Source organism: Camelus dromedarius, chromosome 7, assembly GCF_036321535.1.
Source record: "Camelus dromedarius isolate mCamDro1 chromosome 7, mCamDro1.pat, whole genome shotgun sequence".
In the NCBI taxonomy this organism is placed as follows: Eukaryota; Metazoa; Chordata; class Mammalia; order Artiodactyla; family Camelidae; genus Camelus; species Camelus dromedarius.
The window spans coordinates 75,070,228-75,089,043 of record NC_087442.1 but is presented as its reverse complement, the minus strand read 5'-3'; the positions used below and the strand labels follow the sequence as shown (position 1 = coordinate 75,089,043).

General features: G+C 37.0%; 1 protein-coding gene across 1 annotated transcript in view; it reads left to right on the top strand.

The window, feature by feature from the left end:
* The window catches only part of RELN (reelin), a 444,598-nt gene that overhangs the window by 280,426 nt on the left and 145,356 nt on the right, over nucleotides 1-18,816 (top strand). Inside the window, exons 12-17 of the mRNA XM_031455857.2 lie at nucleotides 7,100-7,251; nucleotides 13,132-13,244; nucleotides 14,263-14,471; nucleotides 15,227-15,355; nucleotides 16,330-16,439; nucleotides 18,227-18,293. Coding sequence (XP_031311717.2) covers nucleotides 7,100-7,251; nucleotides 13,132-13,244; nucleotides 14,263-14,471; nucleotides 15,227-15,355; nucleotides 16,330-16,439; nucleotides 18,227-18,293 — 780 coding nt within the window. The remainder of the gene's footprint in view (nucleotides 1-7,099; nucleotides 7,252-13,131; nucleotides 13,245-14,262; nucleotides 14,472-15,226; nucleotides 15,356-16,329; nucleotides 16,440-18,226; nucleotides 18,294-18,816) is intronic.

Here is an 18,816-nt window from a genome sequence, read left to right as displayed (position 1 = left end):
TATAATTATTGCTGGTAATGGGATATGACCAAAATGGGACTCAAAGAAAAATTATACTCATGGTAATTAAGGAGATATAAAAGAAATACAAGCAAACTTGAATAAGCCAATGAAACCTACATTGGTTTCTGTAAAGAAACGAATGAGATGTCATTAAAATAGATAATCTTAGTTAAAATGATCATTGGACATATTTTAAAACCACGGATGTACTAACATGGATCAAAGTACATTTGTTGCAAGCTGTTAAAAATCTTACTTCGAACATGTTCTGGTTTGCTTCTGATGTGGGTTCTAACATTGCTTTCCATTTATAACTGTTTTTATATTTTAAAACATAAACAGTAAATTTTCAAATAATAAAAAAAAAAGGTTCATAGAATTAGGTATACTAAAATTGTCCTGGAATTCCTTCATAGACATTTTAAACCCTTCTTTAATTACAGCACATTTACACAACTTCTTTGCTTCTGGCACTGCCATTCTTGAGTTGGTTAATAACCCCTTCCCCACCTCCAAACCAGTTGTCCATGTGAGCATCCAGAATACAGCAACTGTCTCCTTCCTGAAGAGAGGACCTACTTTACTGAAGTCACAGAAAAAGAAGAATGAAATCGGAACCCTTCCAAAGAGATTTAATTCCTCACAGATTGGCACAACATTAGCCCATGATAGGGTTTTTCTGTAGAAGGTATTAGAGGCTCTGAAATGTTCAGATGCCCACTTCTTCAACATGTCTTTGTTTTCCATAGTCTTTCCTCAGTAGTTCACCTGATGTACATTGACCACATGGCAATCTTTTTTTTTTTTTTTTTTTGGAGGGGGAAGGTAATTAAATTTATTTATTTACTTAGTGGAGGTACTGAGGATTGAACCTAGGACCTCATGCATGCTAAGCATGCACTCTACCAGTTGAGCTATACCCTCCCCCACCACAAGGTGGTCTTGAATGTCTAGGAGTTTACATGAAGGAAGAGCAGAGCTCTGAAACCTCAAGAAACATAGCTAGGGATTACCTTTACTCTAGAACCCACCCAGAAGCATTAGGAAATTGAGAATTTAATTCCTCAGGTCCATAAAGTATGCAAAATAGTATAATTATTTAGTACTGTATTTTGAAATATGACAACAGAATAATGACCAAATATGGTTTGGCATATACATAATAAAATATGGTACCCATTTATAAAGAGTTAATATAACCTGGGAAAATGTGTATATACTAGTGTAAGTGAAAAAAGGCAGAAAATAACACCATCTGTATAATAGTATCACAACCTTTGGAAATATACATATAAATTATTAGAAATGAATATACTAAAATATTAAGTTTGCTTGTCTCTGGGGTAGTATGGTTATGGGTGATTTTTTTCTTCTACTCTTTCTGTTTTCCAGTTTTCCAATAATGAGAATATTGCTATCATAATAGAAAACAAGTAGAATTTTTTTTTTAAACTTTAAAAAATATTTCCAACTATGCTTATCTAGAATGACTTATGCAGGTGTCCTCTCTCAGGCCACAGCCATCACTTCTGCAAAGGACTCCCTCTAATTAAAAAATAAAAATAAAAAACAGCTAGTGGCAAATACTTCCTGCGTGTGTTGGAATACCCAGAATTCCAATACACCAGCAAGACATAGAAAAGATGTCAGAGAGCAAACAGGATTTGTCCTGGGATCAAATTTGCTAATTTGCTCTCCCATATTTGGCCTTGCTGACTTTTTCAAATGGTAAGAGAGAGTAGTCCCTAAACTGCCACCCTGACCATTTCCAGTTTCCTCCAGCCTCCATTCCTAACAATCCTGTTCTACTACCACCCACACCCTAAGATAACTGCTTTATAAATTTGCTCCAAAGAAGCTCTTCTGAGAAATATTTTTTAATTTATTTTTTCAAACTTTTTTTATTGAGTGAGTCTTTAAATTCTATAGTGCTTTACAATTTTCAAAAGCTTCACACACATAATTTCATATAGTCCCATAATAACCCTTTTTTTAATCCCCTACACCTATATTTCTTCTCCCCTCTTTTCTCTCCCCACTGGTCCACTGGCTTGTTCTCTAATCTGTGAGTCTGCTTCTTTTTTATTTTATTCATTAGGTTTGTTATATTTTTTAGATTCTGCATATGAGTGATTTTATACAGTATTTGTCTTTCTCTGCCTGACTTATTTCATGTAGCATAATGCCCTTCGAATCTATTCATGTTGCTGGAAATGGCAAATTTTTATTCTTTTTTATGGCTGAGTAGTATTCCATTGTATATATACCACATCTTCTTTATCCAGTCATTTGTTGATCAACACTTAGGTTGCTTCCATACCTTGGCAATTGTAAATAGCACTGCTTTGAACATTGGGGTGCATGTATCTTTTTAAATTAGTGTTTTTTTCAAGAAATATATTTTAAAATAGCTCATCTAAGATTATAGAAAAAAATTTGAGTGTAGACAAAGTTTTCTTCAGGTTATCTGTGACTTAGTCTCTGATATATGCTTTATCGTATTAGTTATATTTTGTAATGGCATTGCTTGGAAAAGTGGGTCATACCTACAACTGAGTCAAAATGTCTTTCTTAAATTTAAATGCTATCCAGTGGAATAAAACCAAGATAAAGGCAATATAAACTCAATAAAACAAATTTATATTGACTTCCTTGTTCCCGAGAGATAGTACCAAAGAATGTTACAGATAACCCCAAAAACCAAAACTGTGTCAGCCAATAAGCACAATCTCCATTTTAGCCCCTTCAATGTAAAATGATGCTTTTTATTAAAAATTGGCTTTAAAATTTTTTAGAACTCTTCAGAACAGTTTGTGCATCTTCTTGCTATTTTCCACAAATTCTTCCCTCTGTCCTACCCAGAATAATTGTTACCTCTGGCTGAGTATACATTCCACAAAATGCTTATGACACTCCAGAGGGACTTTATCTAAGCTTACAATTTAGAGTAAGTGAAGATAGACTGACAGTCTGAGTTAACATTGTATTAAGTAGGTCTTCAGGGTTTTTTTTAACAGGCATGTTCATTATTATTAAAGCAAAACCCATTTGACTGTTTAGATCCCATAAATAATAAATTTAGGGGCCCAGATAGATTGTAGCCAAAATCTTGAACTGTGCAAAATGCCCACAGGTAAGCAAAGGACAGTTTTTCTTTCTGTTAATTATCCCCTTGCTTAAAGATTGTTTAAGCAATTGCACTTTACATATTGTACTGCAACTTTGTCCAAGATTGTTGCTCTGCTAATTCTAGCATAAAAAAAAATACTCATTATAATTTAAAAATTCATTTGAATTGCCACTTTGATTCATTTTAAAGCAAAAATAGCACTACATTTTACAGGGTAAGAAAAGGAAACTAACATTTATTGAAACTTTGTAATGTGCCAGGCAATACCTCATTTTCTCTAAACATCCTCCAGTCTAGGTCATATTTCTGTCTTATTGATGAGAAAGCTGAGTGCTTTCTGCCATTCAGAAGCCAATATTCTTTATTAATATTATTCTAACAAGAGTATAACTAAACATAATGCACATAGTAAAACCTAAAACAAAATTGAATTTGAGTGAAATACAGGGGAACCAACTGTAGAAAAGAATTTTTGAAATGCAATGCACGCAGAAAAGCCTTCAAATAGAGCTCATCCTTTACCTTCCCCTAAGCCGTCCTGCTGGAGGGAAAACCTATAAATGCAATGAAGGTGGAGAAGCCTTTAGTCAAAGTCTATTCCTTGCTAGACCTCACAGGACTCATGCTGGAGATAAACCTCATGAATATAAATGAATGTGGAAGGATCTTTACCTATGGTACATCTGTTATTAAATATCAGAGAATTCATCCCAAATAGAGACCTTATGGATGTAATGAACTTATTCAACCTCAGAGAATTCATAGTAGATAAAAAACCTTATGAATTTGGTAAATGTAGGCTCTTACAGAGAGGTTTATTCTATATCTTAGTTCAAAACTAAAGTCATTCAACTTTAGGTGGTTTAATATATTTTGGGAAATATAAAGCATATTTTCATGGATAATATGCAATGTTCCACTACCTTTAGAGCCTCTTATGCCAGTATTTGTAGAGGAAAAAAAATCCAATTAGAATATAAGACCTCTATTGCATGTGTTCATATTCTTAGAATTTTTACCAAACTATGATGTGATAATTTAAGTGTTTATTCTGAATTATAATACATATCAATTGAATGCCTTTCTTCCTTTTTTCTGAAAATTTCTTTTTGCAAGACAGATGTGTAAAGAAAAAATTAAAAGTCCTCCAATGCTAACCCCATTTCACACTGTTTAAATGTAGACATGTATTCTGACAAATGTCTCTTCTAGTCAGTAAATATTATATCATTATTTCAGAAAGGTGATATACCAGTTTATCTAACTGAACCTCTATTGATAGACAAAGAATATTGCAATGAAAATTTTTGTATACTTGTTAAAGTATTTCTGAAAGATAAATTCCTAAAAGAAAAAAAGGAAATTAGAGAATCAGGTGTGTATGTGTGCACATATATATGTGTGTATGTAATTTTCATTTTGATAGTTACTGCCAAGTTGCCCTTCAAAGAATATATATCATTCTTTTTTTTAAGCTTATGAAAGAAGAAAATATTTTTAAATTTTAGCTTTATTGAGGTACAATTCACATATAAAGTTGCAATATATTTAAAGTGTACATTGTGGTGATGTGATATATACACATATTGTAAAAGAAGTCCTTCCATCTAGTTAATTAACATAACCATCACCTCACATGTTCATCTTCTTTTTGGTGAGAATATTTAAGTTTTACTATCTCATATCATTCTTAAAAGTATTAAAATGTGAGCTGATTAATACACATTTAATTCTATTCTCAAAGCATTCCAAAACAGCAGAGGTGGGGACGATCAGCTTCCCAACTAAGAAATGTCTTTAAATTATTTTTGCTTGCCAAAAGAATTCTCTTTCTTGACACAAAATTAGAAGAACATACTTTAAAAGTATAAATTAAATATTATTGTGACCTTGCTACCTCTAAGGAACAAAGTTGCCTTAAAGCATTTTATTGATTATTAAACTTTTTTTTCTGTTCTAACTTCACCCTGCTCTCTTATAAATAATAGATATACCACTGTATTTATAATAAATAATATAAGGGGCCTTTTTTTTTAGAATTAGTCATCAAAGAATAAATATAAATTGCTATGTTGTAGAGAGCTCTCCCCTCTAGGCAGACATTCCTTCAAATGCAGTTCACAGAGAACCGCATTTCCTTGGGGAAAACATAATTTAAACCACAGAAAAGTAACAGTGCTTTTCAGGGAAATTGCAGTGCTGTCCAAGATATTGCTAAAACAACAGAGCTCCTTAAATACCATTGCTGGCCTCAAAGATTTCGTTGTTACAATTTTATGTCATGTAATTATTACATTAAGACCATGCCAGGGACCATGTCTTTTTTGTAACTGGAAAAGACTACAACTTTGTGACCTTACAGAGAGGGACTCTGAAGTCCAGGCAAGTGAAAGGGCATCTCTTGAGGTCCCTCAGTCGGTGCTGGAGCTCTGGGATCCCCTCAAGGATACTTTGCCTCCAACTAAGCTCGAGCCAGTGTTTATACAAATTCATGAAAGAACGAGCTTGTGTTACAAGCTCCTACTGAATTTTTAATAAATGCAAGATAATTTATTTAAAGCAATGAGACTTTCACAAAATGATTTTCAGATTTCTCCCTGCCTTTTTCTCTTCAAAGCGGACTAAACTTCCCGTTTCCTTTGCTTGTAAATATTTGGGTTTCTAAAGAAAATAACTTCACTTTTGTTATCTTCCAACAGTGAGAACGGGAAAAATAAAGACTAATGTAGGGTAAAACAGAATATGTTGGACTTTAAAATAAAGATTAAAAAGAAGTGTACAGGCTAAATCACACTTCACAGGGCTTTCTCTGTGGTGGAAGTCATGAAAATAAGTCACTTAGATGAATCTAGACACTTTACTCATTTACAGCTAGTAATTAAGAGAAAAAGACTACGGCTCTCATTTCTCAATTGAAAAAAACATTCTTTTAGTCCATGACAATTCCATCTTTTCCAATTTAATTTTTCATTTTAAAAATACTCTAAAGCAGATGGATGCCTAAAAGGAGGCATCATATGCATCATTTATAACCTTAACTTGCTTTGTGGATCAGTAGGCTGAGTGGCTTAATTGGGATAAATGGAGCAGGTAAAAGACCAATGAACCAGGTTGAAATTTTCTTGTATGAGCCGAGAGAGGTTCCTGGTATTTACAGTGGCCCGCTACTATTTAGAGCGGCTTCTCCTTCCTTGAATGATTGATGTAATCTGTTAAAATACAAAAAATTAAGCATTTCCTAAACGTCTTGGTCTCAAACAGTGCAACATAATTGTCCTGACACAGTACCCTCTTTAGAACTGTGATTCCTAAAATAACAGCAAACTAAGGAGCAGAAGATCTCAATTTCAGAGCCAAACCGGCAGTTGGCCTTAGGCAAGCCACTTACCTCTGTGTGTCCCAGTTTCCTCCTTCTATAGGCAGGTTAGCTGTGTGAATAGCAATGGCCAAATTAGACATGAGCAGAAATAAATACCAAGGAGAAATAAAAGTTTTAAAATATTAGATTTTTTTTCTCTGCTATATATCCGAGTACCTATTTGACTGTTTCAATCCCATCTCCTTTTTGAAAACTTGCTAGACTCTTGCCAGCTCATATCATTTTTCATTCTCTATTTTTTAATGTGCAACACACCATACAATCATTGTGATGTTATGACACTGTCTTTTACTGTTCCCCGTTTCCCTAGTTCAAATGAGACTCCCCACCTCAACTGAGAATAAAAGCTGTCATGTAGTAGTTACGCTATACGCAGTATTGATTAAACTCATCCTTCTACAGGAAAACCGTAATTGTGAATGGAATGTGTTCAAAACTTTGTTCATTACCTAAAATCTGTAGTACCACACTTTGTTTCAGAATTGTTCATTACTAAGTAAACGTTCCTCATTAAAAATAAAATGTTATACACTAAAAAGCTTTGAATTAATATTCTGACTCTTAGTGATTCTCATTTTTTTTTTAAGGTGGGACGTCTTGGGAGCTGTCATTGGTACGGAATGTGGAACAATAGAATCCGGCTTATCAATGGTCTTCCTCAAAGATGGAGAGAGGAAAATATGCACTCCCTACATGGACACTACTGGTTACGGGAACCTGAGGTTTTACTTTGTTATGGGTAGGTACATTCTGAACAAGTTTTATTGACCTAGGGTGAATTCTAGGCTGCCACCTATTCCTGAGGGGGTGAGATTATTTGTTGTCTACAATATAAAATGAGAATTCATGAACCATGAGTTCTACTGGTTGAGCAAAAGCCTGTGGTGTTCACACCTGCTCAGACCAGCCCTGTTGGAACCACCCTGTGTGAGAACTAGTCCTGTTATGCCATGACCAGGCCTGCAGGCAAAAACGCAGTAAGACTTTCCTTCTACCTCTCCCTCAATGGTCACAGCTGAAAAGACAATGGGAGAGAATCTAAGGACAGAGTAACTCCTTCGAGCAAAGCTTCCAGCTTCCCCAAAATCAAGATGAGTCCTTGGTCTTCATATCTCATCACTCCATAACTCTTCTGTTGTGGAAACCTAAGAAAGAGACAGGTGTATCATCCTTCTTAATACTTTAATATTATTCTCTACTTTCTAATATGTTGACAAACACAGAAGGAAAAACAGTGTTTGTAAGATGTTATTTTTCTTCTGATTATTGCAGAGCAAATGAGCAGTTAAAAGCTTAGAAAAATACCCAAGGAGGAATTAGGGGGTTGAAAGGTGTGCCCTCCCAACATGTCTCTTTAGTCCACAAGAGCCACAGTTACGTATGCTGACACTGGATGTCATTCCAGAAGTGTGAGTCGCTGTCACATGTCTTCCTTGTTGAAGGACTAAAAGCACAGGCAACACCTGGAAGTGAGACAGGAAGTAAACAGTGTCCACCTTTGAACTTACTAGCGAAGCTGTCAGCTCATCAGGACAAACAGGTCTCCCGAGTCTAGGCTCCAGTACTGGCTGCTGTTCCTCTCATCTTCTCACTTCGTGCAGCTCAGAGCGGCAAAGTAACCTTTAGATTGCTTCCTGCTCCCAGACATATTGCCCGTATGATGCTACCTCATTTTCAGTAATGATCTGTTTGATAACAGGAAAGTTGTGGATATAAAATATAATAATGTAATCTCCCTGCATTAAGGATATCCTCCCCTTCACTCTGAAATGATTTATTTATTTAAAGACCCAGAGCTCATTTCCTTTAAATAAATAGAATTCAAACTGGCTCTCATTTTATTAAGAGTGATTACCAGGAAACCTTGAGAACCAGCCCCCCATCCCCAAATTTTAGTATGCCAGTCTCATTTTCCCTTTTTATCATTTTTGATAAAATATATTTGAATTCTTCATTTTTTTCATGGTAAATTTTGGTAACTCAACTCAATTCAATGCATTTATGTAAGAGATTGTCCTCTTATATAAGAGATTAAGTCATCTTTAATTCTTTCTAGAATGAAGCAGATTATTAATGAATCAATTAAAATTATAGTGACTAGGAGGAAAATGTTCATTTGAATGAACTCACAGTACATTATACCAAATAAAAGCATCCCCATTTGATTATAGAAAATAATGAATCCCTACTGAAAGTAGAGCACTGAGCTAGGGTATCATGGAGACTGCAACTGGGGAAAAGAATGGGACCTAAATCACAGAGTTGCTGATCAGTGAGTTAATACATGCAAAGCCCTCAAAATACTGTCTAATAAATATTTAAGACTCAATATATCTTTGTTTTTTATGTGTAAAAGTTACTTGGACAGAGTCCTTGCCTGCAAGTAACATCTAACTATAAGGCAGATTGCAAGTTGGGCTGTAAAGGAATGACATTTTGGGGGTGCAGAGGAAGCTCTGCGTGTTGCCTTGGAGGAATGAGGGTAAAGTTTCATGAAGGAGATGGCATTGGAACAGGGCTTTGAAGGTTCCAGCTAAGCCAGCATTTTGAGAAAAAAGCATTTTGAAAACTATAAAGGTACATGACATGTTTGGGGCTGGGTGATTTTCCCAATACAGCTGAACAGAAAGACATAAGCTGGAACTAGAAAAGTCAGCTGGAGCCAGAGTAGTGATTTTCTGTGATATCATCCTGAGGAATTTGGAGTCTCTTACTCTGGGCAAACATGGTTTCAGATGGTTTCTGTCAGTTCTGTGATATATGCTCATCTTTGTTTTAGAAAGATAATTCTGGCACAGTGTGGAGAAATGAGAGGATAGAAGATCAGGTAGGATAGGGCTGCCAAATTTAGTAGAGGGCTGCGGAGGGCTTATTTAAATTTGAAGGTCACATAAACAATGAATATTTTTTTGTATATGTGTTGTTCATGCAGTGTATTTTATCTGGCAGCCCTAAGTCAGGGAGGCTTTTGCACTGGTTCAAGCAACAAGGGAATTACACCAGTGATGGTGGCAGTAATGTGAAGTGGAGGACAGAGGTAGACACCTGGAGAAGAAACCAGCTGACTGGGGATTATGAGTACAGTCTTGGAGGGGACGCAGGTTTCTCTCCTGGGTGACTGGAAGAATGGTGCCATTTCCTGAAATAGGAGATGTCCAAAAAATTATAATCATAATAAAGAAAAAGTGTGAAGTGGAAGATTTTGATAGTAGGTATGTTGAGGTGGAGGGTTCTAGAAAGTGGAAATTCTACTCAGGGTCTGAATCAGATTTGAAAGTCATACAGGTGGTAACTGGAGCCACTAGAGTTGCTAGGTTCTCCCAAGCAGGAGGCAGAGTAAGCAGAGGACATGATGCTTCCACAGGGAGAACCCTCACCTAGGTGTAGGTAGAAGGAAAAGAAGTAGACAAAGGATGTTGAGAAAGGGCATGAAGGAACGCGGAGGAAGGCATGGTTCTGTGCTAACAGAGGAAGGGAAGGGAGTGGTTCAGGAGGTGATGACAGCAGTGGAGGGGGTGCCACAGAGACAGAGCCCAACCAGATTGGAGCAGAGAACCCACCCATGAATCCCCACAGTGTGGGGTCTGGGAAGCCAAAGTACTTGGACTTACAAGAAATAGAGACGTGTGTCACTGAAAGAGGACTGCTCCGTCAAGAAGTTCATCAGTAAACACAGGAAAAGAAGTGGGGTCTGATCTTGAGGAGAGAGCAGAATCCAGCAAAGGTGATTTTAGGATAAGATCAGGTGGGATTGGGTAGGACGGGACAGGACAATGGTGGGATGAGACCAGATCTGTAGAAAAGACTTTAAAACTTTGGGAGCTGATAGACAAGAAAGCACTATGGGAGGAGATTTAAGGTATGACAGACAGTTTATAAGTAACCCTGAACTAAGAATGGTGCCTTAGGGAAATCAGTGTTGATTGTTAATCTAGACCAGACCACACTCCCTTCTTCGCAGACACTGCCCACATGTTCTTCCTGGCTTCATCCCTTGCTTCCTGTCAGTCTGCTGTGACTACCATTTGTGGAAATTTTGCTCAACTTTCAAAGTTTGCTTCAAGATCTATTTCCTTCATTCACACATTCATTTATACAACACAGATTCATCGAGGACTGGTATCCAACATGGTTCTCAGAGCCAGAATGCAGTGAACAAGACAAAAATTACCTAATTTACATCATTTGGTTTTTATTCCTTCAACAAATATTTACTGAGCACCTCCTGTATGCCCAGCTCTTTTAGCCTCCACTTGTGTCTCTTTTCAATGAATTTTGACCAGAGTTATGGCAACACAGCACAGTTTACTGCTGATTATCTTTCTCTCATGTATATTAGCCATATGTATTAGTTCCTTGCTAACTTACAAACTTTTTGAGGTCAGGATTTGTTTCCCCTTCAGGCCCAATGTCCTGTGCATAGTAAATAACAGAATCACTTTCCTAATTTAAGTGTCTTAAAATCTACTTAAGACAGGATTTAAAATATTTTAAAACTAGCTGTCCATCTAGTTTCTGTCGAAATCTTCTGTACCTTAATTGCTGTACAAAGCACCCCTGGAGTCATACCTTCCCACAGTACATCAAAGCCAATGAAGCTGAGGAAGAATCCATATCTTTCTGTAGGAGCTGCTGTCACTGAAACTTCACAGAACTGATAAATTGCCCCCAGGGGGATCTTTCAGATAAAGTCTGTCATCATTTTAAAGTCTGAGCTCCTTTTGGACTTTCTTCTTCTGTCATTGTGGGCTGGATGAGGCTCCCACGTGGATTCCCCTTCTCTCTGAAAGGCAGGTGCAGTTCACGAACCGATCTTGGGAGAGCAGAGAAGATTTACAGGGAACAAATTAATGAAATTAGGGAGAACTGAAGGTTCAGTTCCTATGTCTCTGGATGTAGTGCTTTAAACCCACACTGCCTGTGACCTTTCACCTTTTTGGGGGGGGTCCTTACTTGGTGTGCCTTTAATATGGGCTCAATACTCAGTTTTTAAAAGTTACATTTTTAAAAAGAGAATTTAGTTTTCATGTTGTTCTACCCCCCCCACCCCAGACTGTCATTTAGAATGGCTTTACTAGCTATATTTACCATTGTCTTGGAGTGTGTAGTGAAATGCTAAAAATTACATCAAATGCAAAATTAGGAGATTTTCTCTACAGGTTGTTGCTCTTGAACAATAAATATCTTTTAGGATGAGGTCTACTTTATCACAGTACCTGGCTTCTCTACTCTCAGTTCAGATTACTTAACTCAGTAAATATTTATTGTATGCCAAGTTACATACGTCTAACAGATGTAACATGCCAGATCTCACAAGTACCACCATCCAAGTTACTTCTGTTGTGATGATCTTTCTTGTACTGGTCAGGTTCTAGCTTTCTTACTTAACATCACATTTCAGTGATCTGTCTCCAAGATCTGACCCCAGTTACCCTCCTTGAGTTTAAGCCAGACACTTGCAATAATTGACACTTTATATATTTATACAGACGGCAAGTCTTGGGCATTATTTACTGATTTTACTAGGTTAACTCTCAGAGAGTAACCTTATTCTAGAGTTTGGAGGTCGCCTTTCTGTCACCCTAGAGTATTAGCCACAAAAATTGCCTGTAGATAAAAACTAACATTGATGGTAGTTGATTTAAGAGCTGGAGGGGGTGTTTTGAAAGATAATCATAAAATTAGAAGTCAATGTTATAAATTTTAAACCTTAGGGATAGAATATTTGCCAAAATCCACATACCTGTCTACACTCCTTCTATTATGGGTGGTGCTGTTGTGAAGGATAATGGTGGCGGGGGAGAGGTTTCTAGTTAGACATGTAATCCTTTAAAATCCAGGTTAAGTAGAAGCCAGCAATAATAAGGATCATTGGCCAAATGCAGTAGTGAAAGGAAGAGAGGGTCAAGGGTTAAAAGAGAAAACATTGACTCTTGGCTCTTCTACCAGCTAGTTTTCAGGTACTTGCTGTTATTCAGTCTCATCATCAGGGTGATCTTAGTTACCTCTCAATTCTAGTGTTATGTCATTTTATATGATTGTAAAGTAGTGCTAAGGAATAAACTACTCTGTGTACCTTCCAACAGTCAACTGAGGTACCAAAAGTAAAAATGAAAAATGTAAAATAAACTGCATCTAAAATACAGATACCTAGTATGTGCTAAAATGTTAAAGACGCTACACGGAACAGTTTAAATAATCTTAGTTCAGAAATCTTTGATTCAGTAAGTCACCACATTTTTTTTTAAAACCATAGCCAACAGGTTCTGAACTTTGGCCATAAAGACCTCACATATAAGGAAGTCAAGGCTTATAAAAACAGAGCACATTTCTTTAATGTGGGTTAAAATATGGACATGTCACCCAGCTCATTGCAGGCTATTATTCAAGCAATCTCATTAGTTACTTTGGTCTTCAGAAATGTCAAGTCTTTGATCTTCAGCATGGCCTATCTGAACTATCTTCATAGATTCTATCTTTGGGTCGGGTTACCTTTGTTTAGGGTCATTCTTAACTGACATCTGGGTTTTATAATTATTTTTTATTCTGAAATTTAACACTGTCTTTGGCATATTTATGGATGCAGGTTGGTTACTAACACTTAAAATTTGTTGTGCAGGAGGAATGTGTGACCCTGGAGATTCTCATGAAAATGACATCATCCTGTATGCAAAGACTGAAGGAAGAAAAGAGCACGTTGCCCTGGATACTCTTTCCTATTCCTCATATAAGGTACACATGCCAATCTGTGCATCAGATGGCCCTGCTCCAGACCTCCCTAGACAAATTCAGGTCCAAACCATGAAGACCGTGCTAGATGCAGAGGATGAATCTCTCTTCTGACAGCCAAGGAAGTTGCCTCATTTCTTTAAAAGTGACTTGAACATTTTGGCATTTATTTTTTTCCTGATATTAAAAAAAATGAGATTTTATCAGGAAGAATGAATGGTAGTCCATCATAGACAGTAAGGCAGGTAGCTTCAGGTAGGAAGACAGGAGATAAACACAGCAAGGTTAAGATAGGGGACAGCAGCGGGGCGGGGAGGGTATGGCTCAGTGGTGGAATATGTGCTTAGCATGCACAAGGTTCTGGGTTCAATCCACAGTACCTCTCCCCTGACAGAAAAAAAAAAAAGGGAAAAATCAAAGAAGGTATCCAGCACACTCCACATGCTAGGGTCACCCAAGTTATATCATTTGGAATTTCCTAGTGGACCACCTTTCCAGAGGTGACTAGGAAGGGTTAGACCTGCTCTGGCCATTTGCGTGCCTCAGACCACATCAGTTATGTAAGCAATGAGGATTAACTCATGGGCTCTGGCTCTTTCTGCTTAGAGTCCTATTTTCAGCACACCTAGTTTGGCAAACCATTCATATTATACAAATAAGAGAGGACTGATGACAGATGTAAATGTGAAGTTACCTTTGTCTTGTGCTGAGGTAGATAAAGCATATGCATTGATAACTTTTGAAGACCTGACAGCAGTTTACCTCCAGGTAGAGAGGGCCTGATCAGTCACACACAGAGAGTTCCAAGTGTCTCCAAAGGAGGAGTTCTGAGTGACTGAAATGAATGCCTCCTGAGGGTAGCATTTTCTACATGAAATAACAAATGGAATACCCAGGATATTGCTTGGTGCTTAATAAATGGCAGTTGTGTACATAGTAATTGCAAGACTGAATCTAGGAGAATTCACACCGTCTCACATAGGGAAGATTATGAGTGATTTTGGTTTCCTTTGTTTTGAAGGTTCCATCTTTGGTTTCTGTAGTCATCAATCCTGACCTTCAGACTCCTGCCACCAAATTTTGTCTCAGGCAAAAGAACCATCAAGGACATAATAGGAATGTCTGGGCTGTAGATTTTTTCCACATCTTACCTGTTCTCCCTTCTACAATGTCTCACATGATACAGTTTTCCATTAATCTGGGATGTGGAACACATCAACCCGGAAACAGGTAGGAAGCTGTATTCTGTGCGTGTGTGGACTCATTAACAATGAACACGTGGACTTGGCTGTTGAATCAGAGCAACCTCTCAGTAGGTTTTCAGCCGGATTTTTAATAAAATCGCCATTAATAAAATATACACTCCCCCCCCGAAAAAAAATTTTTGTTCAGTTAAAATGCAGAGTACCATTAGATTTTCAGTAGACGTGACTTCATTCTAAGAGCTTGGGCTCAGAGGTGTCAGAGCTGTTTGTCCGTGCTGTGGCAGCCATCCATTCCGACAGATTGCTGAGAGAGAAGAAAAAACAAATAACTGAAAAAAAACTTGACCTCATGTTGGTTCGTGACCCCCTGATAATAGGCATGGAAATCAATTAGCACTTCAGGAGCTGTGACTTCTCGGTTTCACTTGCTGAAGTGTTGCTCTTGTCCTTTCTAAGAATTTCGGCAGTCTCACATTCACAGGATGAAGTGGCAGTGTGAGACATGGTAATTACTTGGCCATCTATCAAATTCAGGAGCACAAACTCAAGTTACCGTTTGTTGTCTTTAAAGCATAGTTTGTTTCTATAGCAGTAATTTAACTGCTTGCCCTTTGAAGGCCGGTCAGACTCCAGCGGAGGGGAAGACAATCATTTTGGAAACAGCTCCTTAAAGTGTTTTACACTAGTTCTGCAGATGTTTAATGTACTTAGCCAGAGATGACTCTCTTCATTTCGTTATCTTTGCCCCTTTTTCTGTTGTGCTGGTTCTGATGTCATCAGTGTCAGCTTAGAGTTTTCTACCAACCATGGGCGTTCCTGGTCCCTGCTCCACACTGAATGTTTGCCTGAGATCTGTGCTGGACCCCACCTCCCCCACAGCACAATCTACTCCTCTGAAAACTACAGTGGGTGAGTAAATTCTAAGACAGCAAGACATTTGTATCCATGTTGCAGATGCAGAATCAATGAGTAAACCTGAGTCTAGTGTTTTTGACATAATACATAAAGAAGCTGCCTGCTATTTTTTAGCTGATTTAGGAGTGATCTCATTAAAAAAAAAGACAATAATTTGGTAAATCTGATGCAAGATCACAATTTATAGGGTAATTCATTCTTTATGTACTTGGCTCTAATATTTTGGATTACATAAATTTAAATTCTATATAGTAATCCTGTGGTTATTGCCAAAAGGCTTATTTGCCAAAATTCTTACTTATGGAAAGATGCAGCATAGAGAAGCAGAAGAAAGGTAAGCTTTGGGATTAAACCTCGGTTCAAATCCTAGTTCTGGGATCTACTCGTGGAACGATATTCACTCCCTCTAACTTCCCACTTCTTTCCACATAAATTAAGGACAATGATACACCCCTTTAAAGGCTGTTTAGAGAATTAAAGATGACTATGTGAAATAGTTGCCACCTTACATAATAAGCACTAGATAAATAGTAAATATATTTCCAAGAACGCAAGATTAAGCTGAGAATTATTTTCTTTCCTAGCCTGTCTTAAAATGTGCACAGGACTAGAGGATAGCAAAAAATAAGAAGTAATCAATACCAATTAGCACCCTATCTCATCACGGATGCTTATCATAGAATAATATCCAAGGTCTGAGTATTGATGTAAAAATTTCTAAAAAGAATGTCTGAAAACCAAATAAATATCATTTGCTATAAAGATACTCTTGTGTGATATGGATGTTTCTAGAAGTTACGTATCTGTTTTAAAACTTTAAACAAACTCCACAGGTGAATTTAAAGAGATTATTGCCAAACTTTAGTGCTATCTCAAGCGTACAGAGTCTAGAACATCAAAAGCATGTAAAGTAGATTCCAAAGATACAAACATGGTTGTGAAGCTGTTTTGTGCTAAATTTCTTGCAGGTGGAACCGAATAACAATTCCCCTTCCTAACGCAGCACTAACCCGGGACACCAGAATCCGCTGGAGACAAACAGGACCAATCCTTGGAAACATGTGGGCAATTGATAATGGTTAGTTTATGCCTGTCATAATCACATGCCATTGATGCAGAGTCTTCCTGTGCTTTTGTTCGTCAGCACAGACTTAATCACATGTCTAAGTCATGGTCTCACGATTCATTAAACACCCTTTCTTCCCTTTCGCCTTTGCATTCCGTTAGAAGCCCAGGGATGCACAATCAGAAAAAAAAAGACAGCGGAGTCAGCAATATTAGATGCTAGAATGTTTCAACATACATAATTTTAAAATGCATAAAGCCCTGAAACCCAAATTCACAGTTGATGACAAGGGATATCCTAACATTTCCCTTGAATGTTTTATACAAAATTAACATAAATACTTACCACACTGCATGTTTTAAAATAAGACCCATTCTTCTCTTAGTGACTAGTACAACATCTGGAGTGCTTCCCGTGTAGATGCAGACACCACACATGAGGAAACATCATCTATAAAATGAAACTTACGAAGTGACATTTCTACCTCCTTTTCAGAAAGCAGTATAAAAGGAAATTTTAGAAATATAAAATATCCTATGTTATCTTTAATTTTTTCATTGAAGTGTTGATAAGTCTTTGCATAACTTCAAAGCCAATATCACTTATGACAAGTACACATGAGAGGAGATATTTTAAGCTGTTGGAGTGCATGGCTGTAAATTTCTTGTATTTGTTATTAATAGCCAGCTCTGGTTTTTTATAACTATAATTACAGGTGGAGTCATAGATTTCTTATTTTCAGAGAGTATGTAAATTTGACTGAAGGGTTATGCTACAAGTAAGTTGAAGTGGGGAGAGAAGGACAAACTATCAATACGTAAGCGAATTTGGTATAGCCACTGACTCATGTAGATTTCATAAAGTAGGAAAAGCCTACACCATTGTTTAATGCTGACTTTCCATCTGTTAACAATCTTTTTGTTATTTTTGAAAAATTTAGAAAATGATACACAATTAATTCAAGAAGTTTCACCTTCTTGAAACTCAGGAATGACTTCAGGCAAGGTATTTTGCTGATGAGCCAATGTAAATTTTTTTCAACAATCCACATTTAAAGAAGACCGATAAAAGGCCTAGGCTTTGCAGACCGCATGAGTTCTATGGGTGTAAACATATAGACATAAACATAGTGTATTTGCAAAAACATATAAAGGTGAATTTGTTAAAATGGAATTTTTCCATTATTTTGCATATCATTTGAATTGCTATACCCGTTAATTAGCTCTGAGGAGTAAGTATGTGCCTCTGGATTGTGGGAAGACTTTGTGCTCAACCACAGATTTTAACTCCCCACCTCAGGAAGGATGGATTAAAACTTAGAAATACGTATAATAATCATCTGCAATGTTACAGATTTTCCTCAGAGAAACAGTTTTTAAATTATAGCCTATCCATTTAGTGATATGTCAAATTGATCCTTTGCAGAATTTTTTTACTTCTAGCTAAAGAATATAAACTTTGTAGAAAGTCTAAGACAAAAGCACTAATATTCTGCCTGAAATCACTTTAGCTGAAGAGACTGCATTAAGGAACCCAAATCGTAGGTTCCTGCCTTCTTAGCTGTGAAAGATTACAATCTTGAAAGGATTATTTAAGTTAAAACAGTTCTGGCAGATTCATAGGTAAGCCCTTAGCTTGTCACTCAGCACTCCATATGTCACCTGGGCTCCTGTGCACAACACCCATCCAAGAAGCGAGATTCATGAGGATTGCTTCCCGCACTTGTTCCATGCGCTGGTGGTGTTCTTGGCCTTCCCAGGGACTGTGCCGTCTTTCACATGCTCTCTCTTCCCCTGCAGTTTATATTGGTCCATCGTGTCTCAAATTCTGTTCTGGCAGAGGACAGTGCACTCGACATGGTTGCAAGTAAGCATTTTTAAGTAATATTTGTCCTTCTTTTTTTTGACATGTACTTTGTGTACTGAAACCATAGGTCATGTTAATTTGTTTTAATTTCCTATTTAGACTTTTGAGATCTTTTCAAGACCAAGAGTAGCATATTCCAAATGGAATTTCAGTGTAATAGAATATTAAATTTACTTTGTAAGTGGAAGTTGATTAGTAAATAAATTTTCTTTTAGGGTAAATTGTGAGCAAATGTAGCATACTTCGTGTAAATTTGTGAACCAGTCTGAATTCTTCATAGCCTTGATGACTGCCTTTTCTGTCTGGAGTTACATTCTTCAATACAATATTTTCCTATAAACTTATAGCGTTCATGAGTCATATTTTAATTCCTGGCATGGTTTGTAAATGAATTATAAAAATCAGCAATGACCCATAAACCCAATGCTAAAGGAAACTGGAGTGGGTCTAATTTAGCAGATTTGGTGAGAAAATTCATCACCTTTAGATACAACTTCGCAATCTTGCTCACTTTTGGAAATCA